This window comes from Capsicum annuum, chromosome 4 (assembly GCF_002878395.1).
Source record: "Capsicum annuum cultivar UCD-10X-F1 chromosome 4, UCD10Xv1.1, whole genome shotgun sequence".
NCBI lineage: Eukaryota > Viridiplantae > Streptophyta > Magnoliopsida > Solanales > Solanaceae > Capsicum > Capsicum annuum.
The window spans coordinates 224263173-224281034 of record NC_061114.1 but is presented as its reverse complement, the minus strand read 5'-3'; the positions used below and the strand labels follow the sequence as shown (position 1 = coordinate 224281034).

Genomic DNA, 17862 nt, shown 5'->3' with positions numbered 1-17862 from the left:
TAGATAGATTCAAGCCATGAAGGAAGAAATTCAGGCCCTTGAAGACAACAAGACTTGAGAAATTAGTTCATTGCCACCCGGTAAGAAAGCAATTAACTGTAAATGGGTTTATAAGATCAAATACAAGGCTAGTGAAGAAATGGAGAGATTTAAGGCAAGGTTAGTCGCCAAAGGCTACAATCAAAAAGAGGGATTGGACTATCAAAAAACTCTCTCCCATTGTTAAAATGGTTACTGTTAGAAGTGTTTTGGCTATGGCTGCATCTAGGAGATAGCATGTTCAGCAAATGAATGTTTATTATGCCTTCTTACAAGGAGATTTAGTTGAAGAAGCTTATATGACACTACCACAAAGATTCCATTATGATAAGAAAGGTGATAATAAGGTGTGCAGGCTGGTCAAGTCTTTGTATGGGCTTAAACAAGCCTCAAGACAATGGAATGTGAAGCTCATTAATGCACTGGTAGCAGCAGGATTCACACAAAGTCATCTTGATTATTTATTACTGACAAAGAAGTCTGTAGATGGTATTGTAGTCATTTTGATTAAAGATGCCAAACAAGTACTTAAAGATAATTTCAAGATTAAAGATCTTGGTGACTTAAAATATTTTTTAGGCATTGAATTTGCCAGAAGCTCAGCAGGTATCCGAATGCATCAGAGAAAATATGCCCCGAAACTTATCTCTGATTTGGGATTAGGTGGATCTAAACCAATTAATACTCTAATTGAGATGAACTTGAAGCTGACTACACATGAATTTGATAATTACTTTGGAGATTCTTCTGATTCTCTACTAATGGATCCTAGTGAATACCAAAGGCTAGTTGGGAGGTTGTTGTATCTTACCATCACTAGACTTGATATTTCTTTTGCTTTTCAACATCTGAGTCAATTCATTCATGCTCCAAAGACATCTCACATAACTGCCGCCATCAGGGTGGTCAAATATGTGAAGCAGGCACCAGGCCTTGGTATTTGTATGAGTGGTCAGTCACATGATTCTCTTCAGGCTTATTGCGATGCAGACTGGGTTCATGTCTTAAATCCAGAAGGTCTTTTACAGGTTACATGATTAAGTTTGGTAACTCTTTGATTTCCTGGAAGCCGAAGAAACAATCTACTATTTCCAGAAGTTCAGCAGAGGCGGAGTACCGAAGCCTTGCCTTGACTATTGCTGAAATTATATGGATCGCTGGTTTATTCAAGGAATTAGACAGGTCCTTGTCTCTTCCTGTTCCCTTGTTTTGTGATACCAAGGCAACTGTTCTAATTGCTGCTAACCCGGTGTTCCATGAACGTACTAAGCATATAGACATTGACTGTCACTTTATAAGGAAGAAGGTCCAAGATGATCTGGTCCTTATTCAGTATCTATCCACAAAAGAGCAGTTTGCAGACATCTTGACAAAGGGTCTTGGTTGTGTGCAACATTCTTATCTTCTTTCCAAGCTAGGCTTGCAGAATATCTTCATACCACCTTGCTTGAAGGGGGTATTGAGGAATATGATTACGATAAACAAATAGTTGCTAGTTGATTAATTGTCAGCTGTAATGTACAGTTAAAAGGAAGCTGCTGATGCGGCAAGTTTGTTAGAAAGTTTGTTAGTAGATATTTTTGTATCCTGATCATAGGCGGCTAGTGGGACTAAAACATAGTTAGTAGAGATAGGAATTAGTATATAAGCAGAAATTGATCATTGTTGTGCACTATGTACACAAAACATCGTTCTCAGTTTCACTCTTCCCCAAATACTCTGATTTCTCTTTCTCTTCTGTATGAATTGGCTAGTCAGCGAACTCACATGAAGTTCTCGATCACAAATTAACAGTATTTACACCAAACAGATTCAATTTGATATGGCCAAGTGATTTAATAAAGTGAAAATAGTCATTAATAAACCATGACTAAGTGAAATATATGTACAAACATTAATTTGGTTTAAGCACTTGGTGCAGGTACGTCTTTACCAAGTAGTTATCTCCAGCCGCTGTTGTTGTCAACTTCTACAATCACTACACAAGTTTAGATAGAAATACCAGGGTGGAAATAAGAATTGATTAACATGGATATCGTGATAGGTCTAGCTTGTACTTATTGAAAGCATGGCTAGATATGGGTGATTGTAGATCGGCTTACAAAGTCAGTTTACTTCCTACTGGTCAAGACAGCAGACACAGAAGCTCAGTATGCAAAGGTTGTATCTGTCTTTGTCTTGTGTGTGTACGTCGCAATTGATGAAGTGTGACCTTGAGGCTTGAGTTGTCCAAAAGAAAGGAGTGAGTTATCTTGCATGTACGTTTTTTCCTAATGCACAAACTGCTTTAATCTATGTTACTCGGACTATTTAAAATGTCAACTGATCATGCATATCTGATTCTTCAAAAATAGTACTACCTCCGTCCTATTTTATGTGTAGCCATTTGATTGGGCGCAGAGTTTAAAAAATAAGTGATGACTTTGTAAAGTTTATAAAATTATCCCTCTTAAAGTTATTTTAATGTTTACTTTTTAGTGTCTTTTCTTAATAAGTGGGATCCACTAAGGATGAAATGGTAATGATGTCATTAAATAATAATTACCAAATAAGAAAAGATGACATTCTTTTTAGGACGGACCAAAAAAAAAATGGCGACACATAAAATGGTTTTAGAGAATTCGACACTGAAGTGGTATCAGAAGTAGAGAGTCTTTGCAACTTAGGCTTTAATTGACAAAATCTGTTAAAAACCTAGACTCATTGAGAAGCACATTCCTGTCAAAAAAAGTAAAGGTGGCTTTTGATTTGAAGTTCCCAAGATTCTGAAGGAGCTTGGTCTTATACTACAATATTAAGTTAATTAAGTGCTGCAATTAAATTGTTTGGTTTGATGTGAACATCGGGTGCGAGTGAGACGACATAATATGTTCCTCTCATGTTATTATGAATTTTACTGATTACTAACGATTAATTACTATGAACTTCTTAATCAGGATATAGGTCCATCCTTTTTAAATAGACGTGCTAAAAGGTAGACCAAATTAGAATTTAACAACTTAACATCTTAGGCTTTGTATAAAATCATTGCTAAGTTTCCATGTTTCAATCCTTTATATGTTGGTTATTACTAATTTTATATGTGTGCTATCATCTAAAAGCTTGAAGTGAGAAATAACTTCAATCAGATTCAGAGATGAAAAATCTTCCTAAGTTACGTAAAAGCATGTACCAAATGTCCAACTTTAGGTACAAAAATTGTATACAACCTCATAAATACATTCTCCCAAGTAAAGTAAAATTACTTCTAAACTTGGGCTACAAGAAACTACAAATCATATTTAACGTCCAATATTCATCAAAAATATATATATATATATATATATATATATATTATTCACATCAATTTCTTCCTAGATTTTCAACTTGCTATAAATCAGCAAAAGAAGCAATTAGAGACAACAATAAGTAAAATCTATAGTTTTTGTTTTTGAATTTGTTTACCTTTTCTTTTTGATTTTGAGCATCGAATTTTATGTTGCTTTTTCTTTTTATTTTATTTTTCCAGTTATAATTCCTCCGTATGCTCTTGACGTTTATGAAATTAATCCCTATATGTCTTATGGTGCTTTCTTGGAAAAAATTTTGCGTTTTGATTTTGTAAGTATTTGATATCTAATCAGATTTATGTGTGTGTGTGTTTTGTGGTATTTTTTGTGTTTCATAATTGACCAACTTTTTATTTTATGGGTACCTTAAATTGGACCAAATCTATATCTCTTTTTTTGAGTTTTTGTGTATAAATTTATGGGCCCATGAATTTAATCATATCTATTTTTTTAAAGTAAAAATAACATAAATCTCAACCTTATTAGAATTATTTACACTCTCTCCCAACTCCTTAATTACTTTACTCTCTCTCGCGATTCATATACATAACAAGGTCGAATCATATGCATAACAAGGTCGATTCATATACATAACAAGTATGACAAGGCCGACATATACATAACAGGGCCGACATATACATAGAAAGCTATGTATATGCATTTTTAGAGAAAAATAAAATTTTTGTTATATATTTGGAGAGATGAGATTTTTTGTAATAAGTGAAACTAAGTTGTGGGTTTGTGTAATTTTTAGTTTTTTAAAATGTTCGTTCGGGTTTCAAGGAATTTTCATATAAAGGTTAGGTTAGTGTTATTATTTTTATATCTTGACTATCAGTGGCGGAGCTAGGATTTTCACTAAAGGGTTCACAAGTGAACATACTAACCGAAGGGGGTTCAACATTGACTGTATATATATAAAAAATGATTTTAACCATGTAAATATAGTATAATATTTCGCCGAAGGGGTTCGGATGAACCCTTATATAAAGGGTAGCTCCGCCCTTGTTGACTACCGTATTGTTTTGTTATAATTTTTGTTCTGTTGCTATCTGCTATCTTTTAGAGACGAATGTTCGATAAGTCAAAGGTCAGAGGTTTTTGGTTTTAATCCTCTGAAGTCTATTAGTAGACGCATTTATTTGTACTTCTCTATTGATAACATATATATCACGCTCTTCTTTAAGTATATTTTTTTATCTTAAAAGTTTTGCAAAGTCTCATTTTTTTTCTTGCAGTGTTTGTTGTCTGATATACTACGCGCGCCCACTAGACTAGTAGTATATAAAAACTGGCAAAGCATGCAACTTTGTGATCATTCTACTCAGTTAGCCTTCTTCTCCCCCTCCTCTTCCTCTCGTTCGCGTGCAAGTATGGATCTCCAGGAGTCAATCACCAACCAGACTGACGTTACTTTCATGCTCACTAAGCACGTTTTCTCAGAAGAGGTTGAAGGCAATTCTAACATGGTGCTCTCTCCTCTCTCAATTCAAATAGTTCTTGGCCTCATTGCTGCCGGCTCTAGCGGACCTACTAAGGACCAACTGCTCCATTTCCTAAAGTCCAAATCTATCGATGAACTCAACTCTCTTTATTCGCATATTCTCAACACCGTCTTTGTTGATGGCAGTCCCAATGGAGGGCCGCGTCTGTCTGTTGCTAATGGCATTTGGATAGAACAAACGCTGCCTTTCAACCTTGATTTCAAGCAAGTTGTGGATAATGTTTACAAGGCTACTTCAGAGTCTGGATTTCATGAACAAGGTCAGGCCTTTATTTGTTGAAATTTTGTTTCTTTGATGTTGACTGAAAACAGTTGGTTTTCGAACTATCATAACCCCTAAATAATACAAACGAGTGCAATTAATATGAGATTGAAACGCAGTTTATTGAACGATTGATTGCTTTATCAATCCGAGTCTAAAACAGTGGAGAGTGTCAAACAATTCGGACAGAGGTCATATTTACTTAGCCCTGTAATGATTGTAGCATCAACTACATAAAATTATAAAATGTCAATGTTCGAAACTGTTCATATTAGCATTAGTGCAGTTGAAAGAATGAAAGAAATTTATCTGATAAATGAGCAGGATCGAGAGGAAAAAAGTACTACGTATGCCCTATCTTCTATGTAGTGTCATCAAATTTGGAGTGAAATGTCCGTTTGTTAGTTATATATAAAAAATAAACTATTTGTCTGAAGCAATTCATATGTATCTAATTTTATCATTCCATTTTTGTTTATGCCAATTTGATAAAGGCGGATGAGGTTGCCGGTCAAGTCAATCAATGGGCTAAAACGAAGACAAATGATCTCATCAAAGAGATTCTTCCTTGTGGCTCAGTGAACAACACGACAAGGATGATCTTGGCCAATGCACTATATTTTAAAGGAGAATGGGATGAGAAGTTTGAAGCTTTTAATACGAAACACCACAAGTTTCATTTCCTCAATGGAGGGTCTACTTGAGCACCATTCATGACTAGTAAGAAGAAGCAATACATTAGTGTCTTCAAGGGCTTTAAAGTGTTGAAGCTTTTCTATAAAATGGGCACCAACAACAACATACCCAGTATATTCTTACAAAGTGGGGACACACGTAAGTTCTGCATGTATTTTATTCTCCCCGATGCACATGACGGATTACCTGCTTTACTTGACAAAATCACCTCAGAACCTGGATTCTTAAATCGCCACATTCCGTCTAGACAAGTAGAAGTGGGAAAGCTTCTTATCCCAAACTTCAAAACAACTTTCGGGTTTGAAGCTCCTGAGGTTCTAAAGGGACTTGGCCTCACATTGCCTTTCTTTCCTGGTGGTCTCGATAAGATGGTGGATTCCGCTGAAGCTAAGGCACTGTTTGTCTCGAATATGTTTCACAAGTCCTTCATTGAGGTAAATGGAGGAGGAACTGAAGCTGCAGCTGCTACTGCTGCTGTTATAAAGGTATCCCGTAAGTTTGAGGCGCCACCAGATTTTGTTGCGGACCATCCGTTCCTATTCCTTATAAGAGACGAATCTACTGGAGTGGTGTTGTTCACCGGCAGTGTGCTGAATCCTCGTGCTGATTAGCCTACATATAGCAAGAAAGAACGATTGTGTTTAGTGTATTTTGACCTGATATAGTATTCAAGAGTCACTTAAGAGTTTTGATTAGTTTTATTTAGCTTTTTCTTTTTCTTGGAACAACTTGGGTTCCAAACTCAGATTCATTGGCCGATCTTTGAGTTAATTCCTCAAATCACTCAACTAATAGTTATTATATCAAAAAGTCACTCTTCTACTTGATTCTTTCTTGAACAAAGAAAATGACTTTCTCTCTTCTACTTGGTTCTTTCTTGAACAAACAAAGAGACTTTCTAAGATAATAACTATTAGTTAAGTAGCCATCTGAAAAAATCAACCTGTCGATCTCTTTGTTGATTAGAAAATAAAATTGCAAGTAGGAGATGAACGTGTGACTCTAACTATATAGAGGACATGTGTCACTTATTTTACATCAGAGATTAGGTGTGTGAATATTAGTGGTAGATTCAACAATGGAAGGTTTCCTCCCTTTTACAACATTAAAAAATTTAAATGACTAAATCTTAGAGCTTTAACAACTTATATTATACCAGATGGACGAAAAATAAAAAAGAAAAAAAGTATTTGCTTAATTTTCAAGCTACTTGCTTAGTGATCCCTTCTCTTATCCAATAAATAAATAACAATATCTTGACTCTAGTTAGCTTGTTCGAGTGAGTCTTACCTGTGTATGTTCACTTCGTACTTGTGTGAACGCAATTTCGGTTTTATGGAATTGATTCAAATACGAAATCCTACATGTTAAGTAACAGCTACGCCCTCTGTTTCAATTTGTTTGTGTTACTTTTTTTTTGTTCGCTTAATAAAGAATGTCTCTTTCCTTTTTAGCAACTCTTCAATTCTAATTTTGCACGTGACATGTTTAAGACCATAGAATTAAAAAACATTTTGATAGATTCTACATATCTTTAGTTTATGACCACATCAAAATCAGACAAATAAATTGAAAGGGGTTAGTATTTTGTATATAAATTCTTCCAAAGCTTTCACCTTTGATATGTGTGGTGACATAAACCTGTCATGGGACTCATTCACTCTCGTTCTCACTCTCATTCTTGCTCGTCTAATTCTTCCCATGATCAAACTACTGATATGGAAATGAATGAATCGATCATCACCCAGACGGATGTTTCTTTCATGCTTGCTAAGCATGTCTTTTCGAACGAGATTAAAGGCGATACCAACCTCGTGTTCTCTCCTCCCTCAATTCAAATAGTACTAGGCCTGATTGCTGCCGGCGCAAAGGGACCAACTAGGGACCAGCTTCTCTGTTTCCTCAAGTCCAAATCTATCGATGAACTCAACTCTCTTTATTCTCATCTTGTCAATATCGTCTTTGTTGATGGCAGCCCCAATGGAGGTCCGCGTTTATCTGTTGCTAATGGTGTTTGGATCGACCAAACACTCCCTCTTAAGCCGTCTTTTAAAAAGGTTGTTGATAAAGTTTACAAGGCTGCTTCAAATTCTGTTGACTTTCAGAACAAGGTAAGCCTTTTTTGGTTCATTCATCAAAATCTCGCTTCTTTTGTGCTGGGATTCATCATAAAATTGATATGGATTATATATATACTAAACTGCGGCCAACTTGGATTAAAGTATAGCTGATTGATTGACAAATCTGACTTTAAAATAGTGAAAAAATGCTGAACAATTAGGACAGAGACCGTAATATTTCGCCTTTTTGATTGTTCACTATTTAGGCCTAAATAATCTATTTTTTTGCTGCGAATCCCCCTTTTTGCCTAAAGCATAAGCTAATTTTGTTGTAAAATCTGTTTGTCTTGCTAATTGAATAAGGCTACTGAGGTCACCAATCAAGTCAATCAGTGGGCTAAAATGAAGACAAATGATCTCATCAAAGAGATTCTTCCTCATGGCACAGTAAACAATATGACGAGGCTTATCTTTGCGAACGCGCTATATTTTAAAGGGCTATGGAATGACAAGTTCAATGCTTCAGAAACAGAAGACCATAAATTCCATCTCCTTAGAGGAGGGTCTGTTAAAGCACCTTTCATGACCAGCAATAAGAAGCAGTATGCAGTTACCTTTGATGGCTTTAAAGTATTGGGACTTCCTTATAAACATGGCAGAGATACGCGTCGTTTCTGCATGTATCTAATTTTGCCAGATGCCCGTGATGGATTACCAGCTTTAATCGACAAAATCAGTTCAGAACCAGGATTTTTAAACCACCACCTTCCGTGTGTAAAGGTTAAAATGATCAAGTTACTTATCCCTAAGTTCAAAACAACTTTCAGTTTTGAAGCATCTAAGGTTCTTAAGGGACTTGGTGTCACGTCGCCTTTCTGTGGTGGTGGCCTCACTGAGATGGTGGATTCCCCTTTAGCTGGGAGGTTGTTTGTTTCGCAGATATTTCACAAGTCCTTCATTGAGGTAAACGAGGAAGGGACCGAAGCTGCAGCTGTTACAGCTGGTGTAGTAATGACCAAGTCCTTGAAATTTGAGAAGGAAATCGACTTTGTTGCTGATCATCCATTCCTGTTCCTTATTAGAGACGATGCTACAGGTGTTGTGTTGTTCATAGGGAGCGTGCTGAATCCTGTAGCTGGGTAATTTGCCCATATTGCATGAATTATATAAGGCTTTGGAAAGAAGTACAGTTCTATAATGGACAAAGAGATGTGTTATGTATCCAAATAACCTTGTTCCTAGTTTATCTGTTTGATGAGACCTTGTACTTTCTCTTTGGCACCTTATATGTGCTTTTAATGTGTTTGTGCATTTCGATATGATAATAGAGTTTTTAGAGTACTTAGAGTTTACTCTAGATTTGATTAATTGATATTTAGTTCTAGGCCTTTGAAAATATTTATAAAAAATAAGTAATTAATATGGAAAAGGAACAAATGTACCCGAACTATGAAATGTATCCCGAACTATGATAATTGGTACATATGTACCCTTCGTCATACTTTGAATATACATATTCTCCTACTGTTAATGAAATGGTACGTATATGCCCTTCACCCTAACGGAAGGACATGTATCGCAATCTTAAGCATTTAATCCAAACACACTACCCAACTCAATATTCCTCCACCTCCATTAACATAACAAGAAAGGATGATTTTATTTAGAGTATTTTGATCTGATATAGTATTCAAGAGTGACTTGAGAGTTTTGATTAATTTTATTTAGTTTTTCTTTTCTAGTTTTTTCTTTTTTCCTGGAACGAGTTGGGTTTCAAACTCAGATTCATAGGTCAACCTTTGAGTTAATTTCTCAGATCAACTCAACTAATAACCATCTGAAAAATCAACTTGTCGATCTCTTTGTTGATTAGAAAATAAAATTACAAATAGGAGGCGAACGTGTGACGCTAACTATATAAAGGGAGGATATGTCTTTTATTTTACATCAGAGATTATACCAGATGGACGATAAACAAAAAAGAATAAGAAGCATTTGCTTAATTTTCAAGCTACGTGCTTACTGATCCATCTCTTATCCAATAAATAAATAACAAAATGCTGACTCTACTTAGCTTGTTTAGAGTGTCTTACGTGTGCTCACTTCCTTCTTGTGTAAACGCAATCTTCTGAGAATCAAGTTTGATGGTCAGTCATTTTCTTTATTCGCCATTTGTTGGTTTTATGGAATTGATTCAAGTAAGAAATCCTATATGTTAAGTAACAGTTATTTTGTATATAAATCCTTCCAAAGCTTTCACCTTTGATATCATGGTGGTGCAACAAAACTCATCATGGGACTCACTCACTCTCACTCTCACTCTCATTGTCAAAAAATGAGTGAGTCAATCACTACCCAGACGGACGTTTCTTTCATGCTTGCTAAGCATGTCTTTTCCAATGAGATTAAAGATGATACCAACCTCGTGTTCTCTCCTCTCTCAATTCAAATAGTACTAGGCCTGATTGCTGCAGGCTCAATGGGGCCAACTAAGGACCAGCTGCTCTGTTTCCTCAAGGCCAAATCTATCGATGAACTCAACTCTCTTTATTCTCATCTTGTCAATATCATCTTTGTTGATGGCAGCCCCAATGGAGGTCCGCGTTTGTCTATTGCTAATGGCGTTTGGATCGACCAAACATTCCCTCTTAAGCCGTCTTTTAAAAAGGTTGTTGATAAAGTGTACAAGGCTACTTCAAATTGTATTGATTTTCAGAACAAGGTATTAGTCTTTTTGATTTGTTTCATCGAAATCTTGCTTCTTTTTTGCTGGGATTTAACTTACCCTAAATACTACTCACATCATAAAAAGGATACAGATGTTACAGATACTAAACTGCAGCTAACTCGGACTGAGGTGTACAGCTGATTGATCAACAAATCTGACTTTAAAATAGTGAAAAATGATAAACAATTAGGACACAGGCCGTATCATTTAGCCTTTTGATGATTCACTATTCAGGCCTAAAACGAAGCCTAAAATAATCTCTTTTTTTTTTTTTCCCGTGAATTCCCCTTTGTTGGCTAAAGCATATGTTAATTCTGTTGTAAATTTGTTCGTCTTGCTTATTGATAAGGCTACTGAGGTCCCCAATCAAGTCAATCAGTGGGCTAAAATGAAGACAAATGATCTCATCAAAGAGATTCTTCCTCATGGCACAGTAAACAATATGACAAGGCTCATCTTTGCGAACGCTCTATATTTTAAAGGAGCGTGGAATGACAAGTTCAATGCTTCGGATATGAAAGACCATAAATTCCACCTCCTCAGAGGAGGGTCTATTAAAGCACCTTTCATGACCAGCAATAAGAAGCAATATGCAGTAGCCTTTGATGGCTTTAAAGTGTTGGGACTTCATTATAAACAAGGCAGAGATGCGCGATGTTTCTGTATGTATATCATTTTGCCAGATGCCCGTGATGGATTACCAGCTTTAATAGACAAAATCAGTTCATCACCGGGATTTTTAAACCACCACCTTCCGTGTGTAAAGGTTAAAATGAGCAAGTTACTTATCCCTAAGTTCAAAACAACTTTCAGTTTTGAAGCATCTACGGTTCTTAAGGGACTTGGTGTCACGTCGCCTTTCTGTGGTGGTGGCCTCACTGAGATGGTGGATTCCCCTTTAGCTGGGAGGCTGTTTATTTCACAGATATTTCACCAATCTTTCATTGAGGTAAACGAGGAAGGAACTGAAGCTGCAGCTGTTACAGCTAGTGTAATTGAGCCTAGGTCAATTGAGGAGGAAATCGACTTTGTTGCTGACCATCCATTCCTGTTCCTTATAAGAGATGATTCTACTGGTGTCGTGTTGTTCATAGGGAGCGTGTTGAATCCTCTAACTAGTTAATTTAGTGCATTTTGCATGAACTGTATAAAGGTTTGTAAAGAAGGATAGTTCTATAATGGAAAAATTTAAGAGAGGTGTTATGTATCTAAATATCCAGTGTATCTGTTTAATGAGAGGTATTATGTATCTAAATGACCAGTTTCATGATGTGTGTACTATTTTGACGAGATCTTAATTAGTTGTGCTTTATTTTCGACATCTTATATAATCTATTCTAGAACATCCATAGAAGGCTCTTGAGATTGGTAATTAACTTTGGATAAATGAAGAAAAGTAGATAAAGGGTCTTTACTAAGTTTGCAATTTTTTCTTTTTGCGAGTGCTAGCAATTTAGAAATCGAATAAATTATTGTGAAATTTGTGTTCTTAATCCAAAATTTTTTAAACCATCTTTTTGAGTTCGAAGTTTTCAATATTCTGAAGATGACATGTCATTTCACAGGAATCTTAGCAGCTTAGTTGGGATGCTACTTTCAAGAGATTATACACAGCATTAGATAGTAAAGGTGGGAATAAAAAGATGTACAGGCTAGCCAAGGTTAGGGAGAAGAGGACTCGGGATCTAGATCAAGTGAACCATATTAAGGATGTGGATGACAAAGTTTTGGTGGAGGAGGTCGTACTAGAAAGAGATGTCAGTCTTAATTCCATAAGTTCCTGAATGAAGGAAGGGATACTAGCATTGTGTTGGGGATTTGGAGCATTTCAAGAGGTTTCACGATTACGGTTATTGTAGGCTTATTAAGGTTGAAAAGGTTAAGAAGTTATTCGTAGGATGCGCAGAGGTAGAGCGACAGGGCCAGATGGGATTCGGGTAAATTTTTAAAAGTGCACAAAAGGGGCAGGTATGGAGTGGTTGACTCGGTTGTTTAACATAATTTTCAAGACGACAAGAATGCCTGAAGCTTGCAGGTGGAATACGATGATTTTATCGTATAAGAATAAGGGTGACATTTAGGATTGCAACAATTATAGGGGTATCAAATTGTTGAGACATACTATGAAGGTTTAGGAGATAGTGGTGGAGTTGAGGTTGTGGAAGATTGTTACTGTTTCTGAAAATCAGTTTGGATTTATGTCAGGACGTTCAACTACTGAAGCCATCCATCTCGTTGGGAGACTAGTGAAGCAGTATACGGAAAGGAAGAAGGATTTGCACATTGTGTTTATAGATTTAGAGAAGGCCTATGATAGAGTTCCTAGAGAGTTCTTTGGAGGTGTTTGGAGGCTAGAGATATACCTATGGTGTATGTTAGGGCGATAAGGGATTTGTACGACAAAACCAAGATTCGGGTTAGGACTGGGGGAGGGGACTCAGAGCACTTTTCCTTCTTAATGGGGTTATACCAAGGGTCGACTCTTAGGCAGTTTCTTTTTGCCTTGTTGATAGATGTTTTGACGCGGCAAATTCAAGATGAGGTGCCTTACTATTTTCTTTTCGCGGATGATGTGGTCTTGATTGATGAGACACGTAGTGGAGTTAATACTAAGTTTGAATTTTGGAGGCAAACCTTTGAGTCTAAAGGGTTTAGGTTGAGTAGGTCCAAGAAAGAATATTTAGAGTGTAAGTTTAACGAGGTGTCTCATAAGTCTGATGTGATTTTTAAGCTTGATACTCATTCTATCAATAAGAGAGATAGGTTCAAGTATCTTGGGTCTATGATTCAGAAGAATGGAGAGATTGATGAAGATGTCACTCATCAAATTGGGGTAGGGCAGATGAAATGGAGGCTCGCCCCCGGAATCATGTGTGACAAAAAGGTACCTCCTAAACATAAAAAGCAAGTTCTATAGAGTGGTGGTTAGACCGGCTCTGTTATATGGAGTGTAGTGTTGGCCTGTTAAATAGGCCCACATACAAAAATAAAGGTGGCGGAGATGAGAATGCTTCGGTGGATGTGTGGATGTACTAGAAAAAATAGGATTAGAAATTAGGTTATTCGAGATAAGATGAAATGGCTTCAGTGGAAGCCAACATGAGGGAAATGAGGTTGAAATGGTTTATTCATGTGATGAGGAGGGACACAGATGCTCCAGTATGTAGGTGTGAAGCATTGGCTAGGGATAGTTTCAAGCGAGGTTGTAACACCCCGCATTTCGGGCTAGAATAAAAACCATGACTCTGATGCGTTGATAATCCCAGAGCCTTAAATCCTATGCCAATTTGGCATGCTTATGTAGTATGTGAATCCATTTGAGCATGAATTTAGACCATAGAGGTCCTTCAACTCAAGGACGAGTTGAAACTATTTCTATTGATTAAATTTTAGTGGATGTTGTAATTTGTGTCAGCTCCCATCGACCATAACTCTCTATACATGTCGAATTAGAGAGCCTACTATGTGTCAAATGATAGGTATTCGAGTTAACTTTTCAACAATACCATTTTTACTAAAATCCGACACCCGAGCAAAAAGTTATGGCCTTTCAAAGTAGTATGTGTCGCCTAACCAATCGCACATGGCCACAGGAAAGCATATGCGATAGCATATGCGGCGCCTATGTAAATATAGGCGATATCATATGCGGCACCTATGTAAATATAGGCGATATCATATGCGGCTCCTATGTAAATATATGCAATATCATATGCGGTGCATATCCTATGGTTTCAAGTGACTTTAACACTCTGTTTTTGGGGCAAAATGGTCCTTTTCCCACCCTTATTCAGTCATAAACACAAAATTCAGTCCCCAATTCTCCAAAATACATCCACATTCATTGAAAAATTCTCAAGAACACTCCCAAGGATTTCAAACTAAAAACCCAAATAAATCAAGACTCAACCGTGGGTTTTCAAAATTGATTAGAGATTCGGAATTCCCAATCCACAGGCTTCAAGAAGCACCCATTATTTTTCGAAATAGAGGTACGCGGGGTATTTCTAAATTCTCATGGGCATAGAAAAATCATATTTTAGAATGGGGTTTTTAAATCTATGTATATATTCATATATTAAATGTTTTAACATCATTGTTTTGGTCTTTTGACCTTTCCCAAAGTGATTTGAGAATATGAATGTATGAAACCATGTATTTAAGAATGAATTCTTGTTGAGAGCATGATTTTCGGTGAATTCCCTCTTATAATGAATTTTTCAGATTTCTCATAGCATATGAATTGTTTTGCAATGCATCCTTTAAAAGCACTATATGAAATGATTGAACTCTCGTTATGATTTAAAGGTGGTTTTAAATCACTAAAGAGGGAATCTAGCATCAATGTTTAATGTTCATAATGCATGTAATGAAAGAGTGCATGGATTTGCTAAAGGCACTAGACCACCATATGTTGATGAAGTTTTTGCATGATTTTGACTTGAGTTGCGAAACACGAAATCTTCTATATCAGTTGCATGCTTTTGGTGGTCTAAATTATGCTTTAAATAAAAGATTTAGCTTAATGTATTATGGATCAGAAATCATGTCTTGCAAGTCTTGGTATGACGGTACCAATTAGGACCAATGCCATATCAAACTCAGACTAATAGACATTTTAGACTATCATGATTTTAGACATTCAGAATGTTGCATGTACAGAAAAGGTTAAAAATGGGCATACAGAGATGTTAGGTGGTTCCCTGAAGAGGGCTTGAGTTCAAGCAACTCATTGCCTAAAATCGTGGTTTGTCGACCTGGGTATATTATTATACGCTGACTTAAGTGTCGTGTGGCGTATCAGATTCAGGAACTCTAACCCTTACGGCATACTCGGGTTGGAGGCTTCCCCACCGAGTCAATGACGGATTCCATATCTCCCGTGGAATATCAGACTTGTAGGGGATACCACCTAACTCAGAAGTAATACACAGATCAGAGTTTGAGATTTACAGACAGGTTACATGTTTTCAGAAGGTGCCCATGTGTTTTCAGAAACTATTTTATGCATAATGTTTGATGAACATTTGCTCTCACGTATTATATATATATATATATATGTTCAATTACTCTATTTTGGATTGCTTCGCATGCCAGTACAATTGTGCTGACCCCCCCTTCTTTTCAGGTACTGAGGCATAGTCTAGGGGTCCAGATCCTTGGTAGAGTCTACAGACAGGGTTGTCTCAGAGTTCAGTTGGCGAGCCTTCTTTGCTTCGGAAGGCCTAGTCATTTAGGTATTTATTTTAGTATAGTTTTTGGTTTGCTGGGGGCCTTGTCCCAGTTATTCAGATAGTATGTCAGTAGAGATTTCGCAGACTGTTGTAGATGTTTATTAAAAATTGTTAGGCATTTTTTCAGGCCTTTAACTATTTGAAATTGTTGTCCATGTTTCTGTATATGTGCATGATTACCAAATAGACAGAGGGCGTTCCGGGCCTTCGGGTTCGAAAATGCTCGTCACGGCCAGGGCCCTAGTTCGGGTCATGACAAACTTGGTATCAAAGGATGGTTCATGGTCCCAGGGTGTCTGCAAAATCGTGTCGGGTAGAGTCTTATTTATGGGTGTGTAGCGCGCCACACTTATAAGCAGGAGGCTACAAGGAGTTTAGGAATGTCTTTCTTTCTTCATGTTCTAGTTCGTGCTATAGAGTCAGAATGTTTCTCCTTTATACTCTAATTCGTGCTATGGTGTCACCCATACAAAAAGAAAAGTTATCCTAATTTCTTCCTCACTCTGGTGTTTCTAGATATTCTCTGATTATCTAGCAGAACTCTGATTATCTAGCAGAAATTTCAAAAGTCCCACAAACGATGAAAGAGGAGTTCCCTAGTGTAAAATTGTGCCCTCGTTCTTATGAGGCGTTCAGTTAAGACAAGAGTAAGATGTATATTCTTGAGTCATTGAATATTGTGTATCAATCTTCTATCTCTGTAATCTTGATATCATTGTGTTGTTGAAAACAAAAGTCTAGTGAAGTCGTGTGAGGCCTATTTCTATTCACTAGCAACTTGTTATTCATCTTGTTATTCTTGTGATTGTTGGAACTATATTTCCACCTGAGTAGTAGTATAAGTTAGAGTGTCGATGTCATGACCTATTCGTAGTGAAATTAGACCAAGAAGTTTATGATATGAAGTCATAAGGTTAGAGGTCAGAGTAAGGGTGACTTTTGTGATTAAATATTTATAGTTGAATAACTATTGATTGAGAATGATTTACCCTTTCGTGGTAGTAGACTAATGTGATGGTACATTTATGAATTATATGGTAGTCCGTGGAGAAAGTGTTGACTCAGAATGTTATTTGTTTTCTTCCTTTCAAAATAGAGAAAGAGCCTAGAGTGGATACTTAAGGTGGTTATAGAAAACCCTTATAGGCTATGAATGAAAATGGCTAGATTAGCCAGTAGGTTGTAAGTATAGACTCATTGTCATATGGGGTATCTGAAGGTAGTCTAAATTCCTATTGGGGTAAGTAAGTATGATGTGATAAAGTCGTATAAGTAGATAAGATTGTATGGTTATAATATAAGCTTAAGGTTGATCATGTCTATTATGTGACCTTACCCTTAACCTTCTTCTTATTTGTAGTTGTAAACTAATACTACTTGTGAGAAAGTATGTAGTATATTTTTGAAGTATTTGAGTAGAATATCCCAATTTGAAGATTAGTATATTTATATTATGTTGCACTCTTCGTTGGTTGTAAATGATTGATGCTAGACTATAGGCTTGAATTTAAATGGAGTGGTGGTGAATAGTTGCAAGAGATTGATGATACATGTTTCGTGGGATTAGATTTGTAATCTTGATGTGTTGAAATAGTACGTGCTAAAGGATTATGACAAGGAAAACCGTAAGGCCATGATCGATCATTGTGGTTATGAATTTCTAGTGTACTAGTGTTTCTTGATGTTTATTTCATAGTTTCTAAGTGAGGATTGTGTGTAAGGTTGGTTGTAAATCATGTTTAGCACTAGACATTAAGTTTGAAACAATTGATGGCCATGGAGGTGGATGTGATGATTTCTTGGTTAATGATACTAGTTATATGGAAGTGATCTATAAGCTTGAACAGTGTATGCAAGTGCCTAAGTTTATTTGATTCGTAATGAAGTATGACATTGTATATATGATGTAGAAGTATGCCCAAGGTGGTATGAAGCTGTAGTATTTTTCTAAGGCTATTACATATTGTGTGTGGATACTGGTACCATTGAGTTGCTAGGTGGAAAAATACT

At 36.5% G+C, this 17862-nt stretch overlaps 2 protein-coding genes and 1 pseudogene across 2 annotated transcripts; all 3 read left to right on the top strand.

Annotated features, from left to right (window-relative positions):
* Positions 1-4324: 4324 nt before the first annotated feature.
* On the top strand, positions 4325-6441 carry LOC107867108 (annotated as a pseudogene).
* A 667-nt stretch (positions 6442-7108) lies between these two features.
* On the top strand, positions 7109-9242 carry LOC107867110 (serpin-ZX). The gene is made up of 2 exons (XM_016713223.2): positions 7109-7941; positions 8254-9242. The coding sequence occupies exons 1-2, from the start codon at positions 7477-7479 to the stop codon at positions 9031-9033; spliced, it is 1245 nt and encodes a 414-aa protein (XP_016568709.1). The 5' UTR covers positions 7109-7476; the 3' UTR covers positions 9034-9242.
* Positions 9243-9841: 599 nt separating this feature from the next.
* On the top strand, positions 9842-11937 carry LOC107869433 (serpin-ZX). Its single transcript, XM_016715971.2, has 2 exons — positions 9842-10612; positions 10968-11937. Exons 1-2 carry the CDS (start codon positions 10184-10186, stop codon positions 11739-11741), a joined length of 1203 nt encoding a protein of 400 aa, XP_016571457.1. The 5' UTR covers positions 9842-10183; the 3' UTR covers positions 11742-11937.
* Positions 11938-17862: the final 5925 nt, after the last annotated feature.